Source organism: Moschus berezovskii, chromosome 13, assembly GCF_049115385.1.
Source record: "Moschus berezovskii isolate FMDL1 chromosome 13, NW_MosBer_1.0, whole genome shotgun sequence".
Taxonomy (NCBI): Eukaryota; Metazoa; Chordata; class Mammalia; order Artiodactyla; family Moschidae; genus Moschus; species Moschus berezovskii.
The window spans coordinates 61,522,994-61,539,638 of NC_142472.1; the positions used below are offsets into that span (position 1 = coordinate 61,522,994).

General features: G+C 46.4%; 1 protein-coding gene across 3 annotated transcripts in view; it reads right to left on the reverse strand.

Moving 5' to 3' along the window:
• DCLK1 (doublecortin like kinase 1) overlaps nt 1-13,542 on the reverse strand; it is a 366,070-nt gene extending 352,528 nt beyond the window's left edge. For 2 of the 3 annotated variants that reach the window (XM_055426249.2, XM_055426248.2), the window contains exons 1-2: nt 13,261-13,542; nt 7,389-7,784 (exon numbers count right to left, since the gene is read on the reverse strand). In XM_055426249.2, the coding sequence (XP_055282224.1) occupies nt 7,389-7,764 (376 nt within the window). In that variant the 5' untranslated portion in view covers nt 7,765-7,784; nt 13,261-13,542. The remainder of the gene's footprint in view (nt 1-7,388; nt 7,785-13,260) is intronic. The other variant, XM_088842724.1, reaches the window with a different exon arrangement.
• Between the last annotated feature and the right edge of the window lie 3,103 nt (nt 13,543-16,645).

Here is a 16,645-nt window from a genome sequence, read left to right on the forward strand (position 1 = left end):
CCATTTAACAAGATCCAGAGATGAGAAGAAGGTGCAATTCCGAATAATCTTAAAGAACGGGATTACATCTGTATGTGACAGGATGAAAGAACTCAGGATTAGAGGGCCACCTAACACAGAGCCGACACACTGGAAAAGACCCTGATGCTGGGAAAGACTGAAGGCTGGAGGAGAAGGGGATGACAGAGGATGAGATGGTAGGATGGCATCACCAACTCAACAGACATGAGTCTGAACAAACTCTGGGAGACAGTGAAGGACAGGGAAGCCTGGCGTGCTGCAGTCCAAGGGGTCACAAAGAACCCGACAGGACGTAGCGACAGAACAACCACAAATAGGGTGAATGTATCCAGGTAACTGAAGTGATAAAGAAAGGTCTGATCTGGGGCTAACTGGCCTTAAAAACGTGGTAAAAATGATGGAGTTTATGATGTCACAGTAGATGATCCAAAGACAGGAGAGTGAAGGAAGTGTTTAAAGGTGAGGCAAGTCAAGAGGAAAACAGAAAGTCACTTTTTGAACACCTTAATAACCACTGGTACAGGCAAAATCCAGCAAGAAACACCAAAATTCAGAGACAGAAGTTATTTAAAAAGCCACAAAGCTCCTCCTCAAAATATTTATTAATTACAAAGGGGAAAAGAGTAACTTTAGAGTGAAGATAACTGGCAGACACTCCTTAGCCAACAGGTTAACCTCACCAGCAACAAGACACAGCAACATCACGCACTCCTGAAATGATGCCCCAAGAAAGACACAGCTTCACTTCTGTGTCATCCTTGCTACAAATGCACAACTTCAACCTAAACACCAGGTAAACTCAAGTTGAGGGACACTTTACAAAATGACTGACCAGTACTCTTCCAACTGTCAAGTCATTAAAGACAAAGACTTAAGAACTGTCGGAGCCTCGAGGAGATGGAGGAGGCAGGATAGCTAAATGCAATGTTTGGAAACTCACAAAAGAGGGGATATGTGTAAACATGTAGCTGACTCACTCTGCTGTACAGCGGAAACTAACACAACACTATAAAGCAACTATGTTCCAATAAAAAATTTTAAAAGATTTTTCAAAAAAAACAAAAAATAATAAAGATAAATGCAATGTGTGATTCTGAAACAGCAACAACAAAAGGCCAATGGTGGAGAAACTGATGGAAGCCAAATAAAGCCCATAGTTTAGTTGCCAGTATTGTTCTCAAGTTAGTTTTTCCTTTGATATTTGTGCCTTGGCTGTGTAAGATGGTCCCTCATGGGAAGCTGGGTCAAGGGTATATGGGAACCTTCCATCTCCGTGACACTTCTATTAAGTCCAAAGTAGTTTCAAAACTAAAACTCTTAAAAATGAGGCAGGCATCCTGCAAAAAATAAAACTGAAGCCTTTCTTCAAATATTATACTAATACAACTTGCATGAGAATATTTTTAATGAAAACATAAAAACGTCAGAAGAAAAGGAGAGCAACAATTTTATAATCTGAGTCCAGAGGACAAGAAGCATGAAATTCAAGCCATAAATGAAAAGACTGATCCATTTTGATTACATAATTTTGTTAAATCTGGCCAAAAAAAAAAAAAAAAACCACAATAAACAAAATCACTAAAGGACAATCTGGAAGAAAACATATTTGAAATTACTATCACAAAGGGCTAATATCTTTAAAAAAAATCCTAGAAGTTAATTAAAAAAAAGAAAAGACCCCAACCTGGTAGAAAAATGGACAAAAGCTATGGAGAAAAAAATAGATATGGAAAGATGAAATTTAAAACTATAAGAGGGTACATGCTTTTCTTAACAGATTGGCAAATGACAAAACATTTGGCAACACAATGTCTCATAGAAAAACAGCCACTCTCATACATTACTAATGGGGAGGGCAAACTAGTAGCACTTCTATGAAGAGAAATTTTCCAATAGCTCTTAAAAATTAATGCCTGGACTTCTCTCTCCAGCAATATCACTTCTAGGAATTGATCCTGTGTATATTCCCCTGATGCTGCTGCTGCTGCTGCTAAGTCGCTTCAGTCATGTCCAACTCTGTGCGACCCCACAGACAGAAGCCCACCAGGCTCCCCCATCCCTGGGATTCTCCAGGCAAGAACACTGGAGTGGATTGCCATTTCCTTCTCCAATGCATGAAAGTGAAAGTGAAGACGCTCAGTTGTGCCCGACTCTTAGCGACCCCAGGGACTGCAGCCCACCAGGCTCCTCCACCCATGGGACTTTCCAGACAAGAGTACTGGAGTGGGGTACCACAAGTGGAAAACTTAACATCCAAGGATATTCACGTCAAAACTGCTTCTAATAACAAAGGATCGGACACAATCTAAAGGCCCATAGATAAAAGACTGATTAAATTAAAAAATGGTACATTGTGTAAGGGATGCTCTGAAGTTAGGAAAAAGACTGCAGTGGTTCTAGACTCATGTTATGGTATATGGTTAAGCGTGTAAAGCAGAGTGCCAACGTGTTAGCAAAGAACATTAACTTATAGACAAATGATATGCATATTCTTGACAAACGCTGCTGTCTCTGAGAGGATGGATATTCAAAAAACTAGTGAACTATTGGCCACAAGGGGATTTTAGACAGGCATGTTTTATAGCTTTTCAAAACTTAAATTTAAAAAATCTTTAACTAGAGCAGAGAGAGGCATAGAGTCAGGTAGTAAATTAGAGGAAAAAAGTACTGATAGATGATGACGACATGTCAGGGGAAAGTTGCCGAGAGGTGGGGGCCCTGGAAATCACGACTGGAGAGATTCCCTGACTTTGGGGTGAAGTGTGGGTTTATTCCTGAGAGGTTAATTCTGATGGGGACTTGGGAAAAGCCCTTAGGCTGGGGATTTGGAATCAAGCAGTGCCCATGGTGGGGTGGGGGAGGGAAGGTGGGTGGGGGGCATGTCACAGCTTGGGAGCCCAGGAACCCAGGGACTTGTGTCTAATACATGCAGATGTCACGCACGTATTAGCTTACTCGTATCCAGGAGACAGCACACTTGCATGTTTCTACCCTTTTGCTTAAAGGAAACTCTGGCTCTTTCAGACCTACATTCACACAAGGTATTAAAGGATGTTACTGAGACAGTAAAAAGGTCAATGGATGCCAGGGGTTGGGGCATGGAGGGATGAATAAGCAGACTGGAGGATTTTTAGGGCAGTGAAACTATGCTGTACGATACCACAGTCATGGATACACATTATTCCTTTGTCCAAACCCACAGAATGCACAACACCAAGAGCGAGCCCTTGTGTAAACTACGGACTTGGGATAATGACCTGTCGGTGCAGGCTCATCGACTGTAACCACCCCTCTGGTGATAACGGGAAAGGCTGCTCATGGGTGGATGCAGGGGGATACGGGAAGGGAAAGCTGCTCAGTCGTGTCCGATTCTTCGCGACCCCATCGACTATACAAGTTCACGCAATTCTCCAGGCCAGAATACTGGAGTGGGTAGCCTTTCCCTTCTTCAGGGGATCTTCCCGACCCAGGAATCAAACCAGGGTCTCCTTCATTCCAGGTGGATTTTTCACCAGCTGAGCTACCAGGGAGTTCCCCAGGATATGAGAAAACTCTGTACTTTCTGCTCAGTTTTGCCCCCAACTTAAAACTGCACTAATAATAAAAGTCTATTTAAAAGTGTGGGGGAGGGGAGCACCTATTCTTCAACACACATCCCTGATGCTTAAGCATCAGATAAAGAACAGTCAATCAATCAGTGCTTGGGATTTATATATCATGTTGTATATAATATTACATCTTTCTCCTAAAAGTTCAAAGGTTTTAAATGTTCCTCCTTCATTTATCCTTACAACATCCTCACACCTACAGTGGAATATAAACACTGTAAAACTGGGTAGAAAGAGGCAATATCGGGAGAATGAGGCCAAGTCTCAAGATGAATCACTTGCAGAAATAGACCTGCAATTCAACTTTCCTTATTGAGCATCACAATTTTTTCAAACATATAAAGGCCATGTTGAAAGTAAACAATTAGGAGTGCCATCTATGGTCTACCCTGAAGTGTGTGTGTGTGCATGTGCGTATACACAAACATACATGCACAGATAGATACACAATCACACACACACACACCCTTACTCATATAATCATACTCCAGCCTAAGAGCCAGCTCTATCCCAGCTGGCTAAACTTAGGCTTTTTTTTAAGCCAAACTTAGGCACAATGACAGTAAAATAGTGAAACTATTAGCCATTATAAATAAAGAAACTCACATATGTCATTGTCAGGATTTCTAGTCTGAGATAAGTGAGAACAAACAAACTTACAAAAGACAATTACAAGTCAAATATACTTGTCACTGCTCCCACTAAAAGGATTTAATTTAAAACATCATCATATTGGAAGGAGAAATGAGAAGCTAATAACATGCATTGACTTTTACATAAAATTAGTATGTAAAGTGGGAGCTAGGAACCTAATGATGAATATGAAGCAACGGCTTGCATTTTATCAGACTAAGCAAAAACGTAATTGACAAAGAGGCAAATCTAAATGAATTTCCAGCCATTTCAACACTAAGTGCAGCTGCATGCTAATTGTCAGTATTATAGATGAAAAAAATGCATTTAAACGGAAAAAAATTTTAAATGCAGCCAATAAGCAAACTTACCTACTTTACTGATGTTACCATTTATTTAATCAGAAAAATATTTTTTTCCAAAAAGGAATTTTTAACATCAGATTATTCCATCTGCAGTTATTTCCAATTGATCGAGGAGAAAAGTGTTTGGAGGCAAATGAAAATATTAAAGTGTTTCTGGGAGCAGTATCTGCTACTCTTGGAATTAAGTTGAGGTTAAAAAACATTTGTTGTCAAGAAGAAGACAATACAATAATATTTCATTTAAGAGCCGCTGAGAATATTTTATATGTGTATATATATGTACATACATAGGTACACACACACACACACATATATATGTAACAATCAGTTTTCTGTACACCAGAAACTAACACAATATTGTAACTCAACCGTACTTCAGTTTTAAAAGGCCACTAAGAATACCCCACTCGGTATCTTATGTCAGAGGCAGTTATGAGATCAAACTCTGGCATCAGCCTTCCTGAGTTCAAATCCCAACTCTTTCTTGCTGTGTGACCCTGGCAGATCATTTAACCACACTGTGCCTCATTTTTCTCATCTTACTGTGAGGGTGATTAACAATACCTACCTCCTAGGATCATTGTAAGAATGAAATATGTTCACATATGCCACACACGTGCTCCATATCTGTGAGCAATCATTATTATCACCGCTCAGGACAGCAGTCTCTCAGGGCAGGTATTATTTTGTACTAAAAAACTGACCAAGAATATGGTAGCAACATGTCATGATTCTGTTTGTCCCCTGGATAAAAAGTATTGTCATGTCCCACCTCTCAAACCCTCTCCCTGGTCGACGGGAATCATGGGAATATCTTTGCTACTTCTGAGTACAGATCGATCCTTGGTGATAAACTGACTGAGGTACCCTTCTCCCAGGAAATGTTGCACAAATGACCCTAGACCAGAGGCTGCCAAGCCCAGGATATCTGAGAAGGTGCTCTGAGATTCTGGCATATCTTCCCTACAACACCATCAGCCCTTAAAGCGACGATCTAGGTGACTGGGCACACACCTGACTTTGCACTTGATCTTTATCCAGATCCCTTGGAATATCTCACCGAATTATTTATCCTGCATTTTCCAAGGTCATGAAAAGGACAGGGCACAAAAATCAAGGCTGATAACAGAAAGGTTTTATGTTCATTCTTCCCCTTTAATTTACTGGAAGTTCCAGCATCTGAATAGAAGGAAAAAGGCCAAGTCTGCAGGCATCTTGGCAGGGTGACGAGTCATCGAAAAGAGAAGTGAATTCCCACAAAATAAATACACCAAACCCAGGCTTCTCTCAAGTGCGGTCAAACTGTGAGTGGACTGGAACCCCTGCCAAGGGATCAAGGGAAGAGAAATGGGAGAAAGACAGAGGAAGCCCTGAGCCTTGAATCACATACAAATTCTGATTTCAAAGGAGGACGAGAGTGCTTGCCTGTGTGCGGTCAGGGCATGGCATTCATCCAGGGTCCAGACAGACCACAGGGCCTGGCAAATATACCTGGAGTAGGGACAAACTCAGGGTGAAATCAAGCTCTCCCCACCTTCTCAGCTTCCTTTTCCATGTTCCTTGTGCTATTACTTCATCAGGACCTTGAGACTTCAAATTAGAAAAAACTACTCTCCAAAGAGGACTGTTTACCTCTCAGCATGAATTTAATCCCAGTATTTTTCTCCAAATTATTTTGCTTCACTTATGATTTCTAAGGTGATCAGAGACTTCCCGCCCAGTTCAAACGGGGTTGGTCCTGAAATAAGACTATTCCAGAGGAGGAAATCTACTCTGCTTGCGTAAGACATCAGGTCTCATCTGTGGACCCAGATTTTCACTGTGTGAGTGCTCAGTTGCTAAGTCATGTCCAACTCTTTGTGACCCCAGAACTGTAGCCCATCAGGCTCCTCTGTCCTTGGGATTTTCCAGGCAAGAATACGGAGTGGGTTGCCACGCCCTCCTCCAGGGGATCTTCCTGATCCAGGAATGGAACTCGTGTCTCCTGCATTGGCAGGTGGGTTCTTTACCACTGAGCCACCTGGGAAGAATTATTTCCACATGAAATGTCTAAAACAGATAATGACTGTTAACCTTAGTTAAACTTAATAAAAATAAACTGAGCAGATTAATTCCTCAAATACCATCGAAAGACAACAACCCTTTAAATTCAGAATTAGTCAAACCTCAGAATAACTTCAAAATTTAAATGTATCATATTGGAAAGAATAGCCAACAAACCTAATGTTTTGATCCAACATCACCACTATCTTATCATGTAACCATAGACATATGTCACTTGAATTTTCAGGCCTTGGTCTCCAGTGACCAAAATTAATAGTTTTGATATCTATCTAAGATTCCTTTCAACTCAAATTTTTCATGAATCATTAGCTATTTTCAGTTCATGTACTTGCAGACACGTGGGAGCAAAAGTTCAACTTGCAGCTGGCAATGAATATGAACCATTTGAATAAAAATACAAAAGATGGACTTTTAAAATTAATGTAGCATGGGTATGAGAAAAAATAGAGAAGATGCTGTAGAATTAAGAGTTTTTCCTTCGGTCCATTATAAGTTATCTGATTAATATTACTAGGTTTTGTTTTACACTACTGTACAGCCACGTGAACTTCCAAATGTGTAACATACAAGGACCACACCCACAAGACTAGATGCTAGCTCTTGGAGTTCAAGCAAGAAATGTTGAGAATACTACGAACTTTTGGGAACCTAGGCCATACCCTCCAGGGTCCCTTGGGGGGTCTCTCCCAGTGCTCACCTTCCAGCAGTTGGTCCAGGCTGGAAATCTTCTTGAGTCCATCAATGGTGTAGATTGTTCTCACTCCCTGGGGCAAATTCACGTTATCCGACAGAGTTCGGGTCAAATCAGCCAGCAGGGCCTCAAAAGATCGGAACCGGTCTGGGGAGATGGCATACACAATCCCTTTGAAGTAGCGATCTCCGTTTCGATAGAAACGCACTTTCTTGGCCTTCTTCTCGGAGCTGAGGGTCTGCAGCGTGCGGGTGCGGTAGAAGCTGCAGTGGGCGCTGTGCGTGGGGCTAGGCAGCCCATTCACCCGCGACCCTCGGCTGTACCTCTGGGCCTTGTCCCGCTCGTCAAAGTGCTCCAGCTCCATATCTCTGCCGAAGGACATGACTGCGGTTAGAGCTGAACCTGGGAGGCACAGAAACACAAACAGCCACACACAGGTGTTATTTTAGCATCCAGACCGGGAAGGCTCAGCTTGAGGGCAGCTGATGGGAACACTGCTATAACAGATGATATGTTTCATACAAGTGATCAACTTGGAAGAGAAAAGACAAATATTTAGGAGAGGCAGACCCAGTAGAAACAGATTACTAATCAACTCCAGTTTTGTTAGAATACGGCTGGGATGCGTTGACCACCTAGAACGTCTGGCTTTGAACCACTCTTATTTCTGATAGTCACAACAAGCCTTTCAAAGTTTATTATTAACCCCATACACAAAGAAACTGAGGCACAGAAAAATTTCTCCCAAATTTCTCCAAATAATACAGTTGAGAAATGCTGAACCAAGAACTCTCATCCAGGTTTGTCTGACTCCAAGGCTCCCTGCAGGTTAATCCTGATGGTAGGTAGCACATGAGCCTTCACATCAGTCCAGGGCTAAATATAAAAGATACGGCAGTAGAGGTGGACCAGGAATCAAAAGAGGGCAGGTAGCATTTAGCAGTCAGATTTTAGGGATTTCCCTGGTGGTCCAGTGGTTGTGAATTCACCTTCCAATGCAGGGGATGTGGGTTCGATACCTGGTCGGGGAATTAAGATCCCACAAACTTGGGAGCAACCAGGCTCACATGCAGCAACTACAGAGCCCACGGGCTCCAGGTGCCATGTGCCACTAGAGAGAAGCCTGCGGGCCACAAGGAAGATCCCCAAGACTGCAGCTAGGACCCGATATTGCCAAAAATAAATGAATAAATAAATATTTTTTTAAAAGATTGTAAACATTTTACCCAGTGTTTGTAGTCTCCATGGCCAGACCAAGAGCAAAAAATCCATAGGTTCTACCAATTTAGAAGCGATTTTCCTACATGGTGCTTTAGTTGCTAAGTCGTGTCCAACTCATGCAACCCCATGGAAAGTAGCCCGCCAGACTCCTCTGTCCATGGAATTCTCCAGGCAAGAATACTGGAGTGGGTTGCCAAGTCCTTCTCCAGGGGATCTTCCTGACCCAGGGACTGAACTGGTGTCTCCTGCATCACAGGCAGATTCTCTACCACTGTGCCACCTGGGAACTTCCTACATAGTCAACTGACATTTATTTGAAAAGTGGACTCACAGTAACTCATTTACTTATACTTAATGCTTCAGATAAGGTGGATTTTTAAAAAAGACAGGGGAAAGGAAGGGACGGGGAGAAAGGGAAGGAAGGAGGGATCGAAGAGGAGAAAGAAGAGGAAAAGCAACAACAAAACAAAACCAAAAAGGGATCAAAGTTACTTCTTCTTTGGGGCACTTGGCCCTTCTTTCCACTAAGACTCTCTGCTTTTGTGTGGAGGAAACTGAGGCTTAAAGACGCTGATCCAGACTTGATCCAGAACGAACTATGTAACCCAGAGAAATCTACTTGTACAGCTTCATTAAGCCCAAGTTTCCTCCGTCACACATGGGAAACACAAGAGTACATACCTCACAGTTAATATCAGCTATTATATAACTGAATACACATGCAACACTTGGGGTAATGTCTAGACTGTGAGAAGTATTAATATTTTTAATTAATAAAATGTGCTTTTCTGTTCCTGTCACAGAAAGAACTAGTAGGAAGAGAATCTCCCCTTTCCAGTAAGGGGGGATCTGGGTGAGTGCCCACTGCCTACCTTCCACCATTTCCATGTCAGGACCTTCTGGAAGACACACCTGTGCCCCCACGGTTCCATTTGACTTTGGACGGAGCTGGGTTATGGGCAGGCTGCCCGCGGGATTATTTCACCCTTGCTCATGCATTAGTTGACGAAGGCTCGTGCTACTGCCCTTCACAGGTGATCTGTGTTTTAATAGGACAATCTAGAAGATGGGAAACCTCAGCATTCAAAGAAAGAAGTCTTAAGGACAAAATTTCAGGCACACTGAAACAGAATATAAGGGAAATGAAAACTGGGGGGGAGGGCAAGAACTTTATATTGTTGTTCAATCGCTCATTTGTGTCTGACTCTTTGCGACCCCATGGACCACAGCACACCAGGATTCCCTGTCCTCCACCACCTCCTGGAGTTAGAATTTTATCAGTGCCCCCTCAAACCCCACCATGAAGACGATGTCACCGTTCTGAAGGTCAGTCCAAATCAACTCAAATGCCAAAGCCCTGCCAAGTCTCCCTGACCTTTCCTTCACCCTCCGTAAACTAACCTCTGATCCACTCAGAGAGACTAAAATTCATGCTCAAAAGCTTCATGCACTGCCAGAGACTGTGCACTCCTGAAATGCATGGAGTGGAAAAAGCTCACATTTATCGGATGTCTGTGATGTGCCTGACACTATCAGGTGGCGATCAATTGCTGTGTAACACGCTAAAAACGCCCTCTGGACCTCATGACAGTCCAGTGAGGGAGGGGATGTTATTGTGAGCGAGAGTAAATACAGGCTGTATCCACATGCCAAAGTCATAACTGAGGGCCTTGGGACTTGAACCCGGATTTACTCCAGCTGACTCTGACGCTGGCACCCCTGCCCCTCCTTTCTGACCCGAGCTCTGTGCCTAGACCCCCTACCAGTGGCCGCTCATCACGTGTAAAGCAGGCTTTTGAAAGCCTTTGCTCCTCTTGGGCAGACCACTCAAACTGCCAGAGAGACTCCGCGGGCACAGAGGCCAGGCAGGCCAGCAGGCTTCCAACGCCTCCACCTGCGCACCCTAAGCGGGGCGGGGGAAGAGCAGTGCAGCGGGATTCAATCTGGAGTGACGAGTTCAGGGCACGTTTTTCCTCCAGACATGGAAACTGCCCCATGCCACTTAATACCCCAGACAGCCTAAATTGGCATTTTCCAGGGATTTCCCTGGTGGTCCAGTGGTTAAGACCCTGCACTTTCAATGCACGGGGGCGAGAGTTCAATCCCTGGTCAAGGAACTGAGATGCCACAGGAAGTGAGGCAAGGTCAATAAATAATTAACAATAAGAAGAATAAAATAACCTTGTTAAAATAAAAATGAATTTGCATTTTCCAGAAAAAAATTCACCATATGTAAGTGTGAACTGGTTTCACTGATTTTGAAGTTAGATAACTTCAAAACAATTATCAGTTGATATCCAGTCCTTCAGATAGCTAGTAACTGAGTAAACAGAACAAATATTTTGCCCATGATATCATAACTGCTCCTACGCTCATTAATTATTTGTTTTCAAAAGGTGCTCTTTTGTCTTCCAAAAGGGAGTGTGTGTTGGGGCAATGACGCTGCCAGTACTCAAACAGCCATGCCAATTCACTAGGTTCCTCAAACTGCATGAAGTGTAAAGGCCGGATTGACTGTTGAAGATTTTATTTTTAAAGGCAGTGATAATTCTTCCTACCCTAGGCGTTTCCTCTCAAATCCAAATAAACTGAAACACACAGGACATGTGGAAAGGAGGGTACAACTGTGTTGCCAGAGTGCAAATCTAATTCCAAGGGGCTCTTGTTGATTTGTAATTGGCAAGGGTCAAATGATTTAGCAATTGTTGGAATCCCCTTGAGGGAAAGGCTTCTAGAACCAAGAATTCCACACCAGACCCCCCAAAAAAGATCAATTTAGAACAGAAAAGTTGATTTTGTTTTATTTGTACATTTCCCAAATTGGATCAGGCATTCAACAGGGCCAAGATCTTTTACTTCCCTTCACTGAGCCTGCTCCAAAGTAAGCAATGATGTTGGTGACAAAGAAAAACCACACTCCCAGTGAAATCATTCTGAAGACTACAGCTACCACTAAATGAATGTCAAAAACCACACTACACATCCTCCTGTTCCAGATATTACGTGTGGCATTAAAATAAGTGTTCTCTCCCTCGCTCAGCAATTCCGATGGATTAGTCATTTATTTGAATCAAGAGCACCTGGGGAAGATTCACCAGACTTCCACAGCTCCCCTGCTTTCTGTGGAAGCCAGCTAAGGAGCACAGCCAGATGGTCACAGAACATAGGTGGCCAAGGGTCTGGGTACAGGTGTCTCCTGAAACCATGAAGGTAACCACATGGCCTGAACCAGGGCGCTCATAGATGCCTGGGTGGGGAAGACCCCGGCCTGGCTCTTATCAAGAGATTTTCCTATCAACACTGCCAGGCCGAGAAATCAGCGTTTTAGACGGTTCTCTGTGGGATTTCTCACCATCATGAAGAACCTCCGCGTTCATCCTTCTCTAGATAAGCACGAGTTCCTGTTCACAGATTATACTCATACACTCACTCACTCACTCACACACACACAGACACACACTCACACACACCAAGAAATAATCTGGCATAAAGACTACTGTGTTTATAAATGTTTATACATTTACATAAAATCTATATAGATGCTGGACCTAGAGATTCCAAGGCACATTTTGCCAGTAGAACTAGGATGTGGGGGGGATGGACAGGCGTGCAATACGAGGCGCACACACACCTTCAGAGTGCATGCACCGCCCTGGACGCAGCTATATCACAGGATGCGAGCGTACCTTTCACAATGTTCTACACATAACCTCTCTCAGAATCCTCTCTGACCCGCATTCATGCGACATTTCATACTTAAAACGCTGTCCTACTTTCCCGGGGAAAGGAGATATATTTAGGAACATTCATAAAACGTATTCACAGAACACCCTGCGGCGTGGCCGCTGAACGCGTGTGCTCCGTAATCTGGACACACGTTCACAGGTGCGGGGAGAGGAAGCCGGTCTGAACGAGACCTTTCATCTGCTCCATCTCCCACAAGCATCTCCCCGCCCAATCCAGGAGCGATTCGGAGCAAACCCGGTTTTCCACCGCCGCCCCTTTTGTGGGGCAATGCGGGGCTGTGCGTACACTCCCACTAGGAGGAGAATGCCATTTCCTCTCCGCAGGCTTTTTAGCACTGCGGGCACTAATGTGCACAGGGGGCCGCCTCACAGTCCCCGAAGGAACTTGAGACCCCGCAAGTGTACTTGCTACATCCACCCTGCCCCCCCCCTACCATGCACGGACCCCCGTCCTCCACCCTCCGGGGCCACGGGAGAGCGCACACACAATAAGAGGCCTGGCCCGGCCACTCCTTCTGGGCGCAGACTTGGTCCCCGTTCCGCGGCCAGTTCTGACAATGACCAACACCTCGCCGGGCCCCCGCGCCCTGGTTCTCCGCTAACACCGCGGCGGCCGGGAGCCCCGCTCGCCCGACTCCCCGTTTCCAGCACGGCGGTGGCACCAGACAAAAGAGGCAGGTGCTCGCGGCCCCGGGGCCGCCCACACACAGCGCCCCCGGCCGGGGCAGGACCCGGCAGCGCCTTTCGAGGAACGGAGGGCGGGCGGGGCGGCGGCGGCCGAGGGGGCGCCCACCGGCCCTCCGCGCCCGCGCTCCCCCGGCGCCCCGCGGCTGCGGGAGGAGCAGGCGCGGCCCGGCGCCCGGCCGGCCCTCCCCACTGCTTCCTTCCCCGGGCGAAGGCAAACCACGCACCGGTCCGCGGAGAGACGCCGCCGGGGGTCTTTGTGGCCGCGCTCGGGCCGCCTCGCGCGCTGTCCTCGCCGGGCTGGGGCGGCCGGGCCGCGGGGCTGCGGGGCCGGGGCTGGGCGGCGGCGGCAGGAGCGCGGGCGTCTGGGCTGCAGCCGCTAGAGCAGGGATGCGCCTCGGCCGGGCCTCATTGAAATGCGGCGCTTCGCACAGCCTCACTCCTGCTCGCTCCGGAGGGCGGCGGCGGCGGCGGCGGGCGCGCTCCCTTTTCTGGCGGCTCGCTCGCTCGCCCGCCCCGCTCCTCCTCCTCCTCCTCCGCGTGCGCGCCCCGCGCCCCCGCCCCTCGGGCCGGGCGCACCCACCGCGGCTGCGCCCCGCGCCCTCGCCTGCCGCCGCGACCTCGGCGCGTCTGGCTGGACAAGCCCCTGACGTCCCCGGGCCCCGGGAGTGGGTGTCTGGAGACAGGGGGCGGTCGGTGGTGGACCTGGGGACCGGGACAGAGAGCGTGGCCCGGGTCTGAACCGGGAAACGTGCACGGCGGAGACGTGAGGTGTGTCCTCCTCGGGGCAGGCCGGGAGTGGCTGGAGGAGGGACATTTCTCCCCTCAGGGTACACACACTTCTATGTGACCTCATGGTTTGACGCCATTCCCAGAACTGTGGAAGCCAACGTGATGGCCTTGTCATCAGCTCTCACCCAGGAAACATCCATGCAGCATCTCTCGCGAGGACCAAACCCAGACCCTCCCTACCTACCGACACGAGTGTCACCCTCAGGCCCCCTAATTGGGAAGGGCCAGATCTGCGCATAGACCCCACCCATCAACTCCACGGGAACCCGGGACTTGAGTCATCCTTGAAACTGACCTCTGCTTGGAGCTGAATATGTCACAGCAGGCCTTTGATAACTTAGAGGCCAAGTTTTGCTACTGGACACCTCGTGGCTGCCAAGGCTGGTGGTCAGCGCTGGAAAGCCCCATAAACTCACATAAGCCTTCCCTCCCGGAGCAGGAATGTTCTCAGAGCCCAGACTGCTCACAGCTTCCTCCAGATCTTGCAGAAAAGTCCAAGGAGTGGGATCAGGTCGCAGACTTCCTTGAAACCTTAGCCTGGTTCAGTGGGTTGCCTGTATTCCCATCCAGTTAATCTCCTGACTGTGGGCCACATCCCCTGAGACGTGTGGGAGTGTGTGAGCTAAGTCACTTCAGTCATGTCCGACTCTTTGCGAGCCTCATGGTCTGTGGCCCACCAGACTCCTCTGTCCTTGTGATTCTCCAGGCAAGAATACTGGAGTGGGTTGCCCTGCCCTCTTTCAGGGGATCTTTCCAACCCAGGGATTGAACCTGGGTCTCTTATGCCTCCTGCTTTGGCAGGCAGGTTACCACTAGCACCACCTGGCAAGCCCCTTGAGACGTGTATTTGTCCCAAATACTCACACATACAGAAATACACAGGTATTTCTCTCCCTGAGCTTACACCTTTTAATGAAAAATTAATTTTTTTCCTATCAGCTGAGCCCATTATGTATATTTGACTAGTTATTATTAATAAGAGCGATTCTGCATTACTTTCGAAGTATTATGTAAATACTAAATAATTACTGTTTGTTATAAAATGCAGCTCAAATGAGATGCATGTTACATATTCAACAAGTGCTGCATATTTATTTTTGAACTCCTGAATAGCCCAGGGATGAGTACAATAAACTCACCAAATTAACGACATGCAAAGTACTGAGCCTGTTCCTTCAAATTCTAATCAAAACGAGGCCAAGGGGTAAGTGTGAAGAAAGTAAGGAGCCAAGTGTATTATGAGAAGGAAAATAAGAGTTTCTGTTTATCTTTCCAATGACAGATGCCAAGTGATTTCTGCCAAAATGCTAAACCAAGAAATATATTCCATCTCCTAACCCCATCGGTATTCTGTCAGGGTCATTTCTTAAGCACTTTACGTAACTCAACCATATCTTTCCTCTTTCCTAGCTCTCCAACCTGGGATATGCAGATAATGTCCAAAGAAACACCTTTGAGTTTGATCCTTCCAGTTGTAATGTGCTCTCACTAGAAACTGTTGGGCATTATTAACCCTTTCACGACACCAAAGGGTAACTGATAAGTAAATAAATAGGCACACTGAATAGTAACCACCAGACACTATACTTTGGTCATATCATTTAGTCAGGATAGCAGGCTGGCACTAAATGGTACCCAGTAACCTAATGGAGAAGGCAATGGCAACCACTCCAGTATTCTTGCCTAGAGAATCCCTTGGACAGAGGAGCCTGGTGGGCCGCTGTCCATGGGGTCACACAGAGTCGGACATGACTGAAGCGACTCAGCATGCCTGCATGCATTGGAGAAGGAAATGGCAACCCACTCCAGTATTCTTGCCTGGAGAATCCCAGGGACAGAGGAGCCTGGTGGGCTGTCATCTATGGGGTCGCACAGAGTCGGACACGACTGAAACGACTTAGCAGCAGCAGCATAGCAACCTAATGGAAGTAGCTGTGTGTGCTGTGCTTAGTCACTCAGTCCTGTCTGACTCTTGCGACCCCATAGACTAGCCTACCATGCTTCTCTGTCCCTTGGATTCTCCAGGCAAGAAACCCAATGGAGTGGGTTTGCTTGCATCCTAAATCGCTTCAGTCATGTCTGACTCTACAGCAACTTAGCCCACCAGGCTCCTCTGTCCATGGGATTCTCTGGGCAAGAATACTGGAGTGGGCTGCTATGGCCTCCTCCAGGAGATCTTCCTGACCCAGAGATCGAACCCATGTCTCTTGTGTTCTTCACCACTAGTGTCACCCAGGAAGCCCCCAAGTAACTATCAGTTCAGTTCAGTCGCTCAGTCATGTCCGACTCTCTGCAACCCCATGAATCACAGCACGCCAGGCCTCCCTGTCCATCACCAACTCCCGGAGTTCACTCAAACTCATGTCCATAGAGTTGGTGATGCCATCCAGCCATCTCATTCTCTGTCGTCCCCTTCTCTTCCTGCCCCCAACCTTTCCCAGCATCAGAGTCTTTTCCAGTGAGTCAACTCTTCACATGAGGTGGCCAAAGTATTGCAGTTTCAGCTTTAGCATCAGTCCTTCCAATGAACACCCAGGACTGATCTCCTTTAGAATGGACTGGTTGGATCTCCTTGCAGTCCAAGGGACTCTCAAGAGTCTTCTCCAGCACCACAGTTCAAAAACATCAATTCTTCGGCGGTCAGCTTTCTTCACAGTCCAACTCTCACATCCATACATGACCACGGGAAAAACCATAGCCTTGACTAGACGGACCTTTGTTGGCAAAGTAATGTCTCTGCTTTTTAATATACTATCTTGGTTGGTCATAACTTTCCTTCTAAGGAGTAAACGTCTTTTAATTTCATGGCTGCAATCAGCA